The sequence below is a fragment of the Hippoglossus stenolepis genome, chromosome 17 (genome assembly GCF_022539355.2).
Source record: "Hippoglossus stenolepis isolate QCI-W04-F060 chromosome 17, HSTE1.2, whole genome shotgun sequence".
Lineage (NCBI taxonomy): Eukaryota > Metazoa > Chordata > Actinopteri > Pleuronectiformes > Pleuronectidae > Hippoglossus > Hippoglossus stenolepis.
Genome location: NC_061499.1, coordinates 19,392,064 through 19,408,009, shown reverse-complemented (window position 1 = coordinate 19,408,009; position 15,946 = coordinate 19,392,064). Strand labels below are relative to the sequence as shown.

Below are 15,946 nucleotides of genomic sequence, written 5' to 3'. Positions count from 1 at the left end.
TGTCAGCGCGGGTCACAAATTAACAGAGACTCAGGGGGGAAAATGTGATAACAGGAGATGGAAAAATGCCCCATATAATTAAGCGTGACCTTTTAGCGTTTCACCTTTTATCACATGACAGTGCAGCTCTCCCGTAGGTGGCGAGTGTAAAGTTTTTCTCAGGCATTGCAAGTGAAAACATTTTTTTTTATTTTGGATCAGAAAATGAGTCTGCAGCCCAAAGCAGTAGAAAGTGTTGACACTGTGCAGCCAGCGGTGGAAGAAAATGTGGACGGCACAAAAACACAGTGCTTCAACAGAAAAATAAATAAAGCGGATGTCCTCCCAAAAAAGTTCACAGCAAAGGGCTGGAGGGCCGAGTGATGGTGGATGGAGACGAAAAATAACACCATCGCCGACTGTCAGTTCTGCTTCCAAGAGAGGCCCTTAAAAAACACATCAAGACACGTCTCATCTCACCTTGGTGCCAGGACTTTAACGTCTCAGATGTGATGGTGGTGATGCCTGGAATAACTGTAGCCAAGTCCAAATACTAAGCGAAGGTCACTATAGGATGAGAGCAGTTTGTTTGCAGTTTGTTTCACTGGAGGAGACCTCAGTGCCAGGCGCTAATCATCTGTATAACTCGGTGAACCTGTCCAATCTTTAGCTGTTTGTTATTTGTCCAGATGAAGTGCTGCAAGTACTGGCCTGATGACACCGAGCTCTATGGCGACATCAAGATAACGCTACTGAAGACGGAAACACTGGCCGAGTACACTGTGCGCACCTTCGCCATGGAGAGGGTGAGTCACGCTTTCATATTATTTTTACCTCAACTGTCTCTGGGTAACTTTTATGTCATGTATACCCATTAATACAATCAGCAGTTTATTAGGTACACCCGGCTGAAACGGATGGACTCTGCAATGAATTGTCCCTTTTGTGATGGTTATAATGTTCAATGAGCGTAGGTAAAGGTAATACAACTCAGCAGCAGTACAAGCTACATCCTGCCAAGTCATCGTAAACTTAAATCGGCTCCTCTCTAAACCAATATCATCACAGACTGAACATTACAACCTTCACGAAGGGGGATTAATTGCAGGATTTGTTGCATTAGCTGCATTAGTTCCTGCCAGGTGTAGCTTATAAACTTTCAACTCAGAGTATCAGCTCCAGGCTTGCTAAAAAGGTTTTCTGTTTGTGTGCTTCCTCCAGAGGGGTTACCCTGCCAAACACGAGGTGTGCCAGTTCCACTTCACCTCCTGGCCTGAGCACGGCGTGCCGTACCACGCCACTGGCCTGCTGGCTTTCCTGCGCAGGGTCAAAGCCTCGACCCCTTCTGATGCTGGGCCTGTCGTCGTCCATTGCAGGTACCTCATCACTCGACATCCTGATCTCAGATGTTATGGTTGAAGCCTCAGTTTTAATGACAGGTCACTTATTTTACCCTGTTTATTTCTACTCCAGCTCGTGTTTTTATATATTTCCCAAATTAACCGTCAGCTTCTTGCTGCTGTACATGTGTAGGTGGAGACCAGAATGGTGATTCAAAACAACAGCATGCTACATTTCACACAGAACCAGCAGTAATTAAGTTCATACTGTTTCCCTTTGCAGTGAATGACTTCTATTTCCTGTGCTTGGACGCTGATGTTATACCTACAAAATAATCCTGTGTCCACAGATTTAATTTGTATTGACCTGTAGATGTGTGTATATGCCAGTTTAATGTCAGATTTGTGGAAATATGTAAAATGGATTTTCCTGGCTGGGATGGAATGTTTCCCATATACAAGACAAAAAGACACAATAGATACAAATAGTGTTTTTGTATACACTTTGAACAGAAACACTTCTTCTACTGTTAACAAAGCACTCAGGTCATTCTGTTACTAAAACCCGGTTTGCGTCGTGAGAGAGACTTCTTGTTCCATGTCACCGCCTGGGCTCTTTTGTGGTCTGAACAACCAGACGGAGACGGGTTGAAAAGGAAGGTCTTTGTGAGAGAATTAAAAACAGTTTGTAGACTACTTCTTGACACGTTCTTGAACAATTAGAGTGAATACAACCTAAAACCACATTTCTGCAGCTATCACAAAGCATTCTATGATGTATGGAAGCAGATCGTGTTCTCAAACAGTATCTGCAGGGTTCGACAGGGAGCTTTAGACAGTCCACACTACCTGGACAATTGCACTAGAGTGCCTCACGTGCCTGCATGTTAGCCACACTACTCTTCTATTCTCATATACCACATGCAGTTCACAGCAAAATAGACAGAGAAAATTATCTTTCACCACACTTTCTATGTCTTTATTTGTTGAGTATATCACCATCAAATATTTGCAGCACTTCCTGTACTTGTTATTAAGTAAAATCACTCCAGCGTTTCTGTTGACTGAATCCATTCATTGGTTTTGCCAAGGCACTGCTTCATAGCGTATTGTCCTGTCCAGTTGGTTGTGTATGTAGCCCTACTTTTATTCAAGGAGAAAACCTTAGTCATACCAGAAACCCACACAGCAGACACACCCCCTGTGTGAACAACAGAAGCCTATGAGACACAGCAGATCAGTGTTGCCCAGGCCTGGGAAAAGACTGAGAGTCACATCTTGTTATATATATATATATATATATATATCCTGTTTAGTCTGCACCCAAATTTAAAAAAAGATCTTTTCCAACAGCTTAAATATACTTTGCTAACACACAAAGCTCTGAAGCAAACAGGTTGGGTGGGAACACTCCCCTCTTAACATTTTATTTAGCCTGCATTTCAAAACCTACACTGCATTTAATGCAGATCTAGGATTTTTCAGTATCAGGGGCCAAAAAGGGGCGACAATTTACACAGGAAGGCAAATGATAAGTCCAACATTCATGCACAGCTCCTGATTCAGTAAGGTGCTCTTTCTTTACTGTTAGCTCTATAGCTTTGAACAAAGCCACACATCACTGAATATATTTTGTAAATTGTCCCTTGTTGAAGCACATTGTGAAATAAGAAAAACACGTACAGAGTAAAAAATTTGACAATTAGTCATATTTATTGTTGTTAGAAAGTGACCTTTTTTTTTTTGACAGGACCACTTTTTGGGCCAATCAAATTTCAGCAGGGGCCATTTCCCCCTTTGGCCCCACCCCTGAATCTGAAATGTTGATTTTGAGGGGACATGTTCAAAATGTCAACTATAGAAACTATCTCCATCATTCTTGTGTAGCTGTATAATTGCATTGTGACATTCCGCCATGACAACTGCGTGTATAGACACGTGTCAGAAATATCAGCACGATGAGTCAAGCATGAATATGGGTGAATATCACAGGGACAATGAGATTTGCTGCTTATCTCTGTCATCACTTTAAAGCTGTCTTGTGCAGCAGCCCTCTCACGATGGGATCTAATTCTGATTAAGCACCGGCCCTTTTGCATCTCAACATAAATGATGCGCTTGTTGAGCAGCGCTGATGTACTGCAGGGAGAATTGTTTTCCCTTTCGTTGAAAAAGCTATAGAAAAACTATGAAGGCAGATGTGTTATTGAGGCATAAAGCATCCCAGTGCAGGCGCTCCGATGGGTTTTTAAAGCTACAAAACCTTATCGGGAGAGTACTGAGGCGTTCACACACACACACCTGCCTTTATATCAGTGTTAGAGCCAGGCCTGCATGGCTCAGGCCAGTATATAGGGCTCTTTTAAAACTCTTAGCACGCTCCAGCTACAAGGGTTTTAACTTTCAAACTTGAACTCCAATATGTGTTATGCTGCCAGAACACAATGGTCTTATATTCCCTCGATTTCTTTCCCCAACAAAGCTCCTTATTATACTTGACTTTTGGGCAGAGAATCTCAATCATTACCACAGGCTCCCTGCCGAGACGTTTTCATTTCACTGATGTATTCAGACCTATCGATGCCTCTCCTCTCTCCTCTCTACCAGTATGGGGGCAGGCAGGACCGGCTGCTACATTGTGCTGGACGTCATGCTGGATATGGCCGAGTGTGAAGGAGTGGTGGACATTTACAACTGTGTCAAGACCCTCTGCTCGCGGCGCATCAACATGATCCAGACTGAAGTGAGTAGGAGGGCGGTGTTGTGCTCAGAGAGGCCGGGTTGAACTTTTAAACTCACAGGTTTGATCTTCACAATATGATGCTGCTGGTGGTACTTATTTTTTATCATTTTTATATTTGAATATTACCATACATGATTCCACTAGAATTTCAATTTTTTTCAGGCTAGAAAAATCTCCAAAACAGTAATCCTTTGATCTCCACTTGGACGACGTGTTCATGCATATTACTAAAGTAAAAGTATTGATATCACAATGTCAAAATAGTAACAAGCAAAATAGAAAATAAATCAGAATAGAAAAACATCATATTTTAAAGTACTGAGTCTGACATGTTATAAAGGACAGAAACTAAAAAATGCACTGGTCATTTGTCGCTGTTCTTCCTCAACATGTCTCTCAGACTTCACTTACTGTAGGTTTTAACAACTTTAAATTAGTTTTTTGTCATAGCCTGACCCAGAAATCTCCACTCCAGTAGAAATTACCTAACCACATTTCCCATTTTATTTCTATTTTGAAGCTTTCTACAGAGGAATGTGTTCATACATCATTTATGGATTTTTAAGGCTGTTGACAGTATTTTCTGGTTTATGTAGGTATAAAAAAGTGATATCAGAAATCCCCTCTGTAAAAACCTTGAATAAACTCATATGAATATTAATTTATATTCAACTAGATAATGCATTATTTACATTCTTAGACACAAAATGTCAGGAAACCTGTAATTCAAAAATAAGAGGACAAAGTTAGGAAGTTTAATGGATGAAGTTTCATCTGTTGATTTTGACCTTACCCTAGTTGTTGGACATTTACACATACACCCTCAGTTGCATATTTTAGTTAAGCTTCATTCAGGCATAAACTGAAGTCTGGACATTTTCCTGAAATTTGAAAGGAGCTTTATGTGAGAGCGCAAATGTCCGAGTCGCTTTTTTTGGACATTTTCCAGAATGTTTCCTCCCTGCCCCTGGGTAAAATATCAGGAAAATGTTTGAGTGAACCCATGTGACAATATAACAGGACCATTCCCAGGAAATTCACTGTGTGTGGGGGGGTTCATGTTATTTCTAACACGTAACTGACAAGGAAAAGGAATAATACAAATAACTCAGGATGAAATAAGTAGTGCCATACATGTGAAAGACACAGACAAAGAGATCCACTTCGAACAACAACGAGATTCGAGAGCTTTTAGCATTAAGGCCTGAAGCAGGTGAAATTTTCCATTATGTATTATTATATACATTATTATGTACATCAGTCTTTGTGGGATAGAAGACCAAAACTGAGCTAAAAGCTTTCATCAGCAGCTGACACTACCACTGCGCTCTGTTTGGTTCTGGGCAGGCAGCTCACTGTGGGTTCAGCAGAGCCCTCTCCAGCTGGAAGCAGGTTGTTAAGAGTCTGAAGTTATGGGCCGTAAAAGCAGAGAACTAAAGCTCTGTGTAGAGTCTTTTCTTACATTGCACATTGTGGTTTGATTCGTTGTTAATATAAAACATTGACGAGTGCAGCCTTAACTTTTAAATGGAGCAAGTAGTTAAACAACAATACATCATATCTAAAACCATCATATATTATGTATGTAAAATAGTTAAACTGCTGCTAGAAACTATAGCTGTCAAGTTAATGCAGCAGAGTGAAATATAAACATAATTTCCCTCTGAGATATAGTGGAATAAAAGCATAATGTAGCATTAAATGCTTGAATATTAGTATCCTAGCATGCACAGCTGAATATATTCAGATGTAAAGCTCTTCTAAAAATGTATTTGCTATTTGACGGCCATTTTAAAAAATCATTTACAAATGCAAATTATGTTTAAACATTCAATTTAGAAAAAGTCATATTAATGTGTGACAGTACTAACAATGTGATAGTTAGAAGATTTAAAGACAACTTTACTTATTTTAATTTGCAAATAAACACAATGCGAGCACTTGCTGTGAACTCCCAGTCGTCCCGCACCAAACGCACCAGGGGGAGACAGTAATTACTGGAGTAAATAAAACGATTAAAAGTTGAGAAAGAGTTTAAAAACTCTTCTCTCATTAACACAGCTGGAAGTGGAGACGGTGCAGTAAATACCCCAACAATGGCATTTATCTCCCTTTTAATTCCATCTATTCACCTTTTCAGCGAGAGCATGTCTACCAGTCCAATGCATATCTCTGCAATTACAGATTGCACATTATAAATAAGTTGGAAGAGGGACAGTTTTATGCCTGTCATTTTTCAATGTATCCTCGCTTCTTTAATCTTTTGTTTGGTTGGATGTCAAAACAAGTTTCCTGGTTAATTGCATGGCTCATGATGTTATTCAGATATTGTGTGTGGGCAGTGTTTGGCTCCTCTGATGTACAATTTCTGCATTTGTTTTTGTTTTTTTTGTTTTTTTACCCTTTTAATAGAGGATTTTCTGCCCGGCATTAATGCCCAAGAGTGGGCATGGCAGTATGAAGGATGTCTGACAGTTGTGGCCATTAGTCAACATTCAGCAGCTGTAATTAAATTTTGCATTGTTCGTCACAAGTGGGCAATTAACAGTTGGGGAGAAACTGCGTGTGGGATATTTTTTTTGTGCCTTTGTAAATTTGTGAATGCTTCTTGTCGCTTAGGAACAGTACGTGTTCATCCACGACGCCATCCTGGAGGCCTGCCTGTGTGGAGAGACTGCCATCCCTGTGAATGAGTTCGCTCTCATCTACAAAGAGATGCTGAAGGTTGACTCTCAGAGCAACACCTCGCAGCTCAGAGAGGAGTTCCAGGTAACACATGCACTAACACAGGATTTCTATTCAAGTACGTGTCAGTGTCTGAACAATCCTTTCCTAACCAGTGAGATCACTTTTAACACTAAAATTGAAATGTTAATTTGAAATTTTCAGCAAAGCAGAACAAATTTGCCAGAATAACCACACGGTTTACGAAACAGACACAGCTGAAAGGCCTTTTTTACGAGAAATATCCCATGAGTCCTTGTTTGTCGCTGGATAAAGCTAAGGAGCTGACAGATGTGACAGCTTCATTCACAATATTGACATGTACATGGTTAATGGGTTTATTATAGACTATGCATAAAGATGGACGACATGACTGCTTCCCAAAACCTCTCTATCGCCACCTGGTGGCTAGCTGCACTACACGTCATAAACTGTGTCAGCGGATGGGAGGTCAGCCAAAATAAAAAGTACAAAAGTAAATAGTTCTCAAAGATGGTTTCTGTCATTTTAGGTAGTTCTTATATCACTGATGTTTGTTCAAGCGCTCACTTTTCCAGTTCGTTTGCTTTTATTTATTTGATGCTATAAAAATGGGGTGAAACGTCATGATTGACAGCTGAGAGTTTAATTTGAGATTGGTTGGGTGCGAGACCTTGATACCGACGCTCCATCCCTCCATGCGCTACTGCCCAGACCCAGTATCCGCATCTTTATATACAGTCTATGGTGTAGTACAATATAAGAAGCAGTTTATCTGATAAAAGTGCAGGTTTTATTAACTTGTGTTACCTGTCCAAAAGAGGCTGCAGATAAGCTGTTGAGCTCTTCCTGACACGTTTACACTGATGTTCCTAAGATATCTATCGACAAACTGTCTCTTTGTGAGGAAACTTTTTGCTCCCTTCAAGTTTTATTTTCTATCGTGTCAGAGTCTGCTTTTTTTATTTCTATTCATTTTCATTTCATAGATATTCCACTGCTCTGACTTCAGGCTACAGAATTTAAGTTTTGATATATAGTTTACTGTCAGATCTCTCTGCCACAGCGATACATAGCTGCACCATCATGCTTTAATTGCTCTCCCCTAGATAGCAGTTGTCTTTTCATTATGATGTGAATGACGGTGGAAAAGTTAGCCACTGTTATTCTCTGCTTACTTCCTGTCATCTTTTCTCTCAGCTGTGTCCACTGCCATCAGACACTTGCAGGAGCCGGCAAAGCTGACCAGCCACAGTCCTCATTGTCTCAATGTGCTTTCTCCTCTTTTTCACGTCACATGTTACATTTCTTTAGTAACAGCAGTGCTGCTTACAGAGGAAGGATGAGAGGGGATCACCAAAGTCAGATTCATAATTTGACTGTCCAACTTCCTGAGGCTCATAGCTTCCAAACATGACCAGACAGATTCTAGAGCCTAAATAATTTAAACAAATGTAAACATCAATGTAAAGTATATTTTGGAAAATAAGTGTCGGAAAACATAAATGCTCATACTTTTGTCTGTAAAAAGCTCATCATTCAACCTAATATTGGCATCTGCCCCAAATTAATTTATCTTATCCATATATGTTATTTTATTCAGTATTGCTATTGAATTAACTACACTATTACATCATTTTTTTAAATTAGCTCTTTTTATTTCATTTTGGGAGTTGTCGCTGGACATACTTTACGAAGTGAAAAATAATCTCTACACTGGCAGACACTTTAACTTATTTCAAGCTAATGTTTCCTCACATCTAAGTCTTGACATACATTTTAGATGGCATTTTTGCAATGTAACAACACACCAACTATACTGTACTATATATCTAACTATAAATCAACTTAAAGGGGACATAGCATGCAAATTCCACTTTGTTAGTGCTTCTACAGGTTAATGTGGGTATCTGGCATGTCTACCAACCCAAAAACTCTGGGGAAAAAACACTCGCGCGTTTTGTTATAGTTCCTCTAAGTCAGAAACGTCATGCTTGAGCGACTCGATTGAGCTTCCTGGGTTTTGTGTCGTAACAAGGTACTGGAAGTCTCCCTACATGGTCTTGGCCCACCCCCCGTCCCCCCACAACGTTACGCCGGGTTTACACCGGAGGCAGCGAGGCAGCGCAGCGCCGTTCCCAAGCACGCAGCCGGGCTGTTCACACGGGACGAGCATTTCTCCGCTGGTCAGCCCGCGATTCACTCACATGTGGCATTTGTCTGGATCGTTGGGACTGGGAGGCTGCAGCAGCTGCTCGGGAGCGACCGCTCGCTCTCCCGTGCGTGAGCTGGAATTTGTGTCAGCGCCACACAGCCAGCAGTGTGGAGGACTTCCGCAGTGTTCAGCGCTACTGTAACCCCCGAACCCCGACATTCAACGGGTACAACAACAAGCGGAGAAAGCAGAATCGCGGGCTGACCTTATATATACAGTCTATGGGGCTGACCAGCGGAGAAATGCACGTCCGTGTGAACAGCCAGGCTCTGCGCGCTTGAGAACGGCGCTGCGCTGCCTGTCTCATGCGGTCTTCCACACAGCCAGCTGTGTGGAAGACTTCCGCAGTGTTCAGCTCTACTGTCGCCGGGTACAGTAGTTCCGCCGGGTTACAGTAGTTCCGCGGGTTAACACCGGGCGGAGTGCCGCTGCGAGGCAGCGCAGCGCCGTTCTCCAGCGCGCAGCCGCCTGGCTGTTCACACGGGACGTGCATTTCTCGCGCTGGTCAGCCCCATAGACTGTATATATAAGATCAGCCCGCGATTCTGCTTTCTCCGCTTGTTGTTGTACCCGTTGAATGTCGGGGTTCGGGGTAAATGATGGTCTTCATAGCCCCCCACCTCTCTTTCTCTCTCTGTCTGTCTGCTTGTGTGCTTGTAGTGGATGGGCAGAGGGGACATTTAATTATGTGATTGGGAAAATTAAAACTCCAGGACAACAGAAGGGGAATACAAAGTATGGGATGCATATTTGATAATTTATATCATATAAAATATGTAATTTATATCGTTTAAAATCATGGGGGAGAGGGGGAGGGGGAGCTGGCTCATTAGCATTTAAAGGAACAGGCACTCAAAACAGGTCACTCTGTGGAGGGCTGTTTTATACAGGGTAAAAAGGGTGCTGTTTTATATGATCCTTGTGGTATTTTGACCAAAGTATGTTACAGACATTTCATTAAGACCCCAAGGAACCATATCAACTTGTGGTAAAATGGGCATGCTATGTCCCCTTTAAATGTCTAACAGCTCTGTACTGCGCAGGTTGAATGAAATTCCCACATTTATACTGAAGCAGTAACAGATTTCAGCCTCAGCTCACTACCTGACTTTATTCTGCTTTTACTCTGCTGTAAATCTTGAAAATCACTCTGCATCAAAGGTCAAACTGAAAATGATAAAAATGTCCGAGACCGCACTCCTGTCCTGTTATTTTATTTTTGCTCAAGCCTTTCCACTGCTTGACTTTTTTTTCAAATAAATGATTGTCCATTTCACTACTAAACTCACTGATTGCTCCGACACAACTGTGATTCAACCTGTGTCCTCCACATGAGAGCTTTTACATTTGGCCTCAGTCGACACACTGTGCTTTTGGTCTTTCAAGAGAAAAATCCTCTGCTTGTTAAAGATCTAATGAAATGAGAGTGACAGCCACCAAGGCCGGTGCTGCTCATCTAATTAGTGTTTCAGCATAAAAACCTTTGTGGCAGCTATGAAGGTTTTTGAGTGCAACAAAGATCATGTAGATGTCTTTTATGTAATAGTGTTGCCTTCTCCCAGCGTTTGGTGACCTTTGGTCAGTGTAATTAGAAATCCTCCTCTCCACATGCTCCAGTGCAGCTCGTCCAGTCAGACCCACTCATATCTGCGGCTCGTAGCCTGGACTCACTTCACTCCAGCGGCGAGCTCTATTCTATTCATTTTGTCTGAACCATTGGGGAGTCGTTCACAATATGAAGCCAGTTAGATAATCAGTTCATTTCAATTTCCATTGCTTCATAAAGTGCTTATTCATAATGTATGAGATTGCACTAAATGTGTTTTTATCCATTAAGCCTTGTGGGGGTTTGGACTGATAATAAATATGTTTTAAAGTTTCCCAGAGATGATTGGAGATAGTTGTGCTTGTCAAGTATTGACAGTCGAGCCGTGTGAGCAGGGAATGTTTTCATTGCCTCTGTCCATCTATCTTTGATCCCATTTCTGTTCCGCTGCGTCTGTCTCCTCTTATCTCAATCTTTATTCTCACTCTTTCATTTTTATCTCTGCATCTAAAATGTGAACACATTCTCAAACACACACACAAGCCAACCTTTCTAATTATTTTCCCTGAATACTCTTGTCTTCTTCACTTTCCCGCTCCTCCTCCTCCTCCTCCCCCGCCAGACTCTGAATTCGGTGACTCCCCACCTGGACGTGGAGGAGTGCAGTGTCTCCCTGATGCCCAGGAACCGCGAGAAGAACCGCAGCATGGATGTGCTGCCGCCGGACCGCTCCCTGGCCTTCCTCGTCACCAGCGAGGGGGAGAGCTGCAACTACATCAATGCCGCGCTCGCCGACAGCTGCCTCAGGCCCGCCGCCTTCGTGGTGACGCCGCACCCGCTGCCCGGCACCACCACCGACTTCTGGAGGCTCGTGTACGACTACGGCTGCACCTCGGTGGTGATGCTGAACCAGCTCAACCAGTCCAACTCTGCCTGGGTGAGTAGAGACACAGGGGGTCACAAAGCAGCTGGAGATTAAATTGTCTACACTTCAGCTGGAAGTACAAGTGATTTCATTACCGATCTCATTATGCTGAGCCCCGACTTCTAACTTCTCAGCTTGCCTCTCGTAATGTTGCCACGGGAAACATTAAAACCCTTTGTGTGACAGCATCTTCATCACAGCTGGATTTTGATTAGTGCCCCACAGTGTCCATTTAGTGTACTTACTCCCCAGTAATACACGCAATGTTGGATTTGCACACGCTGTTCGAACATCTTATAGACACATTTTTTAGGACCAAAAATAATCACGACCTCAATGCCATTAGTTTAATTTAAAAATGCTCAAATTAAATTCATGACATTTACTTCCGGGAAGGTTCCTCTGATTCTATGCAGGGTCACAACAATGAGCCGGAACATCACAGTTTTTGAAGCGAGGTTTAACTTCGAGATGGGGCAAAGGAAAACAAACACACCCGTCCCTTTACTTGTCCTCCTGAAGCTGCACCCCCCACATTCATGCAGCACTTTTATTCATTCGTTATCCTCTCTGGGTTGGTCTCTGGGGCTTCAGGTAGCATTCAGAGCGCTTCTGTGAAAAGGATTGTGGGTATAACGTCCAGTGAGATAGCAGTGTTAGCATTTCCAGCAGCTAACAGTGGTTATTATATTCAGAAACAGTAATGGCAGTGTGCGTTGTCTGAGGACACTTTTTTAGGTAATCTTTCCTCAATAGGAGAAGGATGAATGATTACAATATTTCTACAATATCAATGATTACAGTGATGTTCCCGGTCCCATGTCTTATTAAATATCGTGTACCATCAACATGTTTGACTGTTTCCCACTACTGTCCTGTACACACGCACAGATAGGTGCTCTTCCGGTCATCTGGCCTTCTCTGTTTACCGAGTACAGAGTAAGGGCTGAATATTCAAACCCAATTTTTATCCCAGCACACGCACAGAATGTGCAGCTAGTGGACCGTGACGGGATATTTGTCGAATTTGACCAGAAGTGTATTGGATTAAAATGGCTTACCCCCACCTTTAACTACGAGAGGTGATTTCAAATCACCAGCAGCTTCCTCCCTGAGAATTGTACATTAGGCTTTAGACTACCTAAAGAAGATGTGAGGAATGTAGAGTGTCAGGACCAATTTCCCACCACTTCCAAACACTGTGAGGCAAAGTGAAAGTTCAAGAGCAGAGCAAAAGTGTATGGAAAAAAAGGCAAAAGCTTTGTAAACCAAGAAGCTCTCAGCCTCGCTCTTAAGGCCTGTTCACTTATAGCCAGCAAACTCTCCAGCAAAGAGCAATTCCTCCTCACTTAGTAATCTAAGCAGTGCCTTTTAAATCCATATATTCTTAAAGATGAGGAAATCAGGAGCCCAAATCACTTCTCATCACAGTGTGAACCATGGAGAGTTCTTGGATGTTACGACTTTGTTTCCAATTATCGTTTGAAAAGTTTTACAAAACACAGGGACGTAGTGACAAAGGACTCTGGGCTGCGTCGAGACCCCAAACTCAATAGATTTTCAATTTCAAAATTCCACTGTAATATTCCTGCAGTAAGTGAACTGCTGCGAGTAAAGTCCTGCTGTGAGTCTGAGTCCACAGAACCTTGAAGCCACCACTGCTGCACAAAGCGCTGTTCACCTGTTTATTCAAAGTTCAGGGAAGCTTGACTCAGTACTTAAAACCCATAAGTAAAAAAAAATCTGTTCCCTGTGTCGTTGAGTCCCAGACGCTGCTGCTACAGAAGCGCTGGTTTAGTCAAATTTTATTAATATTGAACGTATTGTGTATCCAAATTTGACAGTTTTCTTCCTTGGGCCATTAACAATAAACGTGTCTAGTGCAAATCCAATAAGATCAACAGTTCCCAAAATACAGATACACATACAGACAGAGAGTATCCAGCAGTCTGTGGCATGTTTTCTTGGTTAGATTCCTGGTTCACCTGACACCTTTTTGTGGAGAGTTTGCGTGTTCTCCCCATGTGTGTGTGGATTAACTCACCACTATGCAGATGGAGGGGTGGATGAAGTGTTTAAGTCCTCAGAACAGGGTAAACAGTGTTGCAGCCAAATCCAATACAATTAAAGTAACTGGCAACCACGTCTTCAAACTACAAGGTGTGTGCGCGCATAAACGTGAACGTGGCCGATATCAGAGGATATTTAGGCTAAAAACAAGGTGTAATGATGCCTTTTCGAGTCAAATTTAAATGTCGGGGCTTACGTACACTTGGATGACACCACAGGAGCAGTATAGAGGCACTTTTTATGTTATTTCTTTACGTGGACTCAAACACTTCACCCACCCCTCCACCGGCATAGTGGTGACTAGATATGAGTGATTTTTCATTTTTCTGTGAACTATCACTTAAAGGAGTGCGGAATATGAACAAACAGTATTTACACTGGTTTCCAGCTGTACATATATACTGGAAATATCACATGTAAGTTATCATGACATCGTGGCAACATGTCTTCTTCAAAATGTTTTCTACCCTCCTACTGAGATTGTACAGGGAATCCTGTCTATAAAAGTCCAGCATGTGTTATGGCTGCAATTATTTATCCCTTCTTTTTTTTTCGGTCGAGACTTTTATTATGTTTTGAGTAATCAATTTGTCGCCTAAGTTATGAAATGTCAGCAGTCTTAAGATTGCTCCGACCAGCTGTTCAGAACACAAGGACAGTAAAATGCATTGATATATAAGCAGAAAAAAGCAGTAAAATCGTCACATTGGAAAAGGTAGAGAGCAAATGTTTGGCCTTGTGTTTTATAAATATCTTCCAAAGTTTTCTACTTTCAAATAAAGGCAAAACACCTCAAATATTCTTCCCTAAAATGTTCTACCTTGTTTCTGAAATTGGACGCTATTTAAATTCATAAATAAAGATGACTGTTCCCACTGTCATTCCTCATGGTGGAACATGTGGACAGTAGCCATGACAACCAGTCATCCCTCTTCATCTTCAGATAAGACATGAATGTGTCACACGGCGCAGTGACGACGGGTCATCACATGTCTGGCCTTTAACTGGTGCTCCGCCAACAAGCGTCTACCCTGCGTGCAGCACGCCTGTTTAATTTGCACGGGGCTGTCACGGAATTAACACGTTCTTATCTCTCCCCTCCATGTTTGCTCATGCGTGGGTTCGCTCTGCCATCTCCCGATTGCCGCTCGACCACCGTGTCATGTCGGATCCCCGCTCGACATTTCCAACATGCCTGTCAGCTGCATCCTGTCCTTCCTCCTCTGTCACTTTCTTTTTTGTCCCTCCTTGTCTCTGGCTGCCAGTGGATTAACAGTCCATCCCTCCGACGTGCACACACTCACTTTGCCCTCCTGAGTTGGGGCTGCCAGTCACCTGTCTGCATGTATAAATATTTATCTCCCCTCCTGCCCAATGTCACCTGTTAATACCCTTCTGTCATTGTGAAACCCCATTACCACTCCTTACTCCAGGGTTCCCCGTTAATGCCAAAGTCACCGCAGACCGCGATACGGTTGTCATCGCCGCTCCCCTGTGTTTTTGGCCCCACTCCTAATGGTATCTTTGAAGCAGTGGTGATAGGACACTTTGGCTGTTTTTGAAAACCAACCTCTCGGCTAACTTCCTGTTTATCTCATCCAGGCACAGCCAAGGTCTCCTACCCCATTAATTTATAATGCACTAATGGTAATGATTTCGCCTCATGAATAATTCATGCTAGGTGACCACGACTTATGTGAGGGATTGTTCGCGGCTCCAAGCAGGTTGTTTTTTGCTCATTTAATTTACGGCTTGCTATTTGTAGGTAATCATTGTAATTTAAGCTAATTGTCTGCGCTGTCAATACTCAGGTGTCTTGTTACCGGGCTTCACAATCACTGGCTGCTGACATAATGATTTGTCCTGCCTCAAGCATGTGTGGGCTAATGACCTCCTATTCCCCCCCTTCCTCCTCTTGCTCTTCCTCAGCCGTGTCTGCAGTATTGGCCTGAGCCGGGGCTGCAGCAGTTTGGTCCCATGACGGTGGAGCTTCTGTCCAGGACAGCCGACGATGACGTTATCATCCGTCTCTTCGGGGTTCAGAACATCACCAGGGTAGGTGTCACATCCCCACAGTGTGGAAAAAATGCAGCGTCTCGTTTTCTTATTTATAAAGAGATACTTTTCACTGCTTGCACGTTGTGTTGTGTTATTGATCATTTATTTTAAACAAAAAAAAAATGTTTGCCTCGGCCTACACTGTTTTTAGACATTTTTTTAAATCAAAATATTCATATTAATTCACATTGCATGTCAGGACAAAATCCAAGCTGTGAAATCCGGGAAACTTTCTGAACACTGTGAAAAATATTTGTGATGAGGCACATAGCAGAATGAGGGTCTGAATCCATTTCTCAAGCTTTAGGTGTTTGAACGAGCACAGTGGCCTTGATAACCGTGAAATGGAAGAAGTTTGGAGTTTCAG

General features: G+C 42.4%; 1 protein-coding gene across 4 annotated transcripts in view; it reads left to right on the top strand.

Annotated features, from left to right (window-relative positions):
- The window catches only part of ptprua (protein tyrosine phosphatase receptor type Ua), a 198,892-nt gene that overhangs the window by 172,444 nt on the left and 10,502 nt on the right, over positions 1-15,946 (top strand). For all 4 annotated transcript variants that reach the window (XM_035183324.2, XM_035183323.2, XM_035183322.2 and 1 more), the window contains 6 exons: positions 669-785; positions 1,201-1,355; positions 3,927-4,062; positions 6,682-6,831; positions 11,149-11,463; positions 15,451-15,576. In XM_035183324.2, the coding sequence (XP_035039215.1) occupies positions 669-785; positions 1,201-1,355; positions 3,927-4,062; positions 6,682-6,831; positions 11,149-11,463; positions 15,451-15,576 (999 nt within the window). The remainder of the gene's footprint in view (positions 1-668; positions 786-1,200; positions 1,356-3,926; positions 4,063-6,681; positions 6,832-11,148; positions 11,464-15,450; positions 15,577-15,946) is intronic.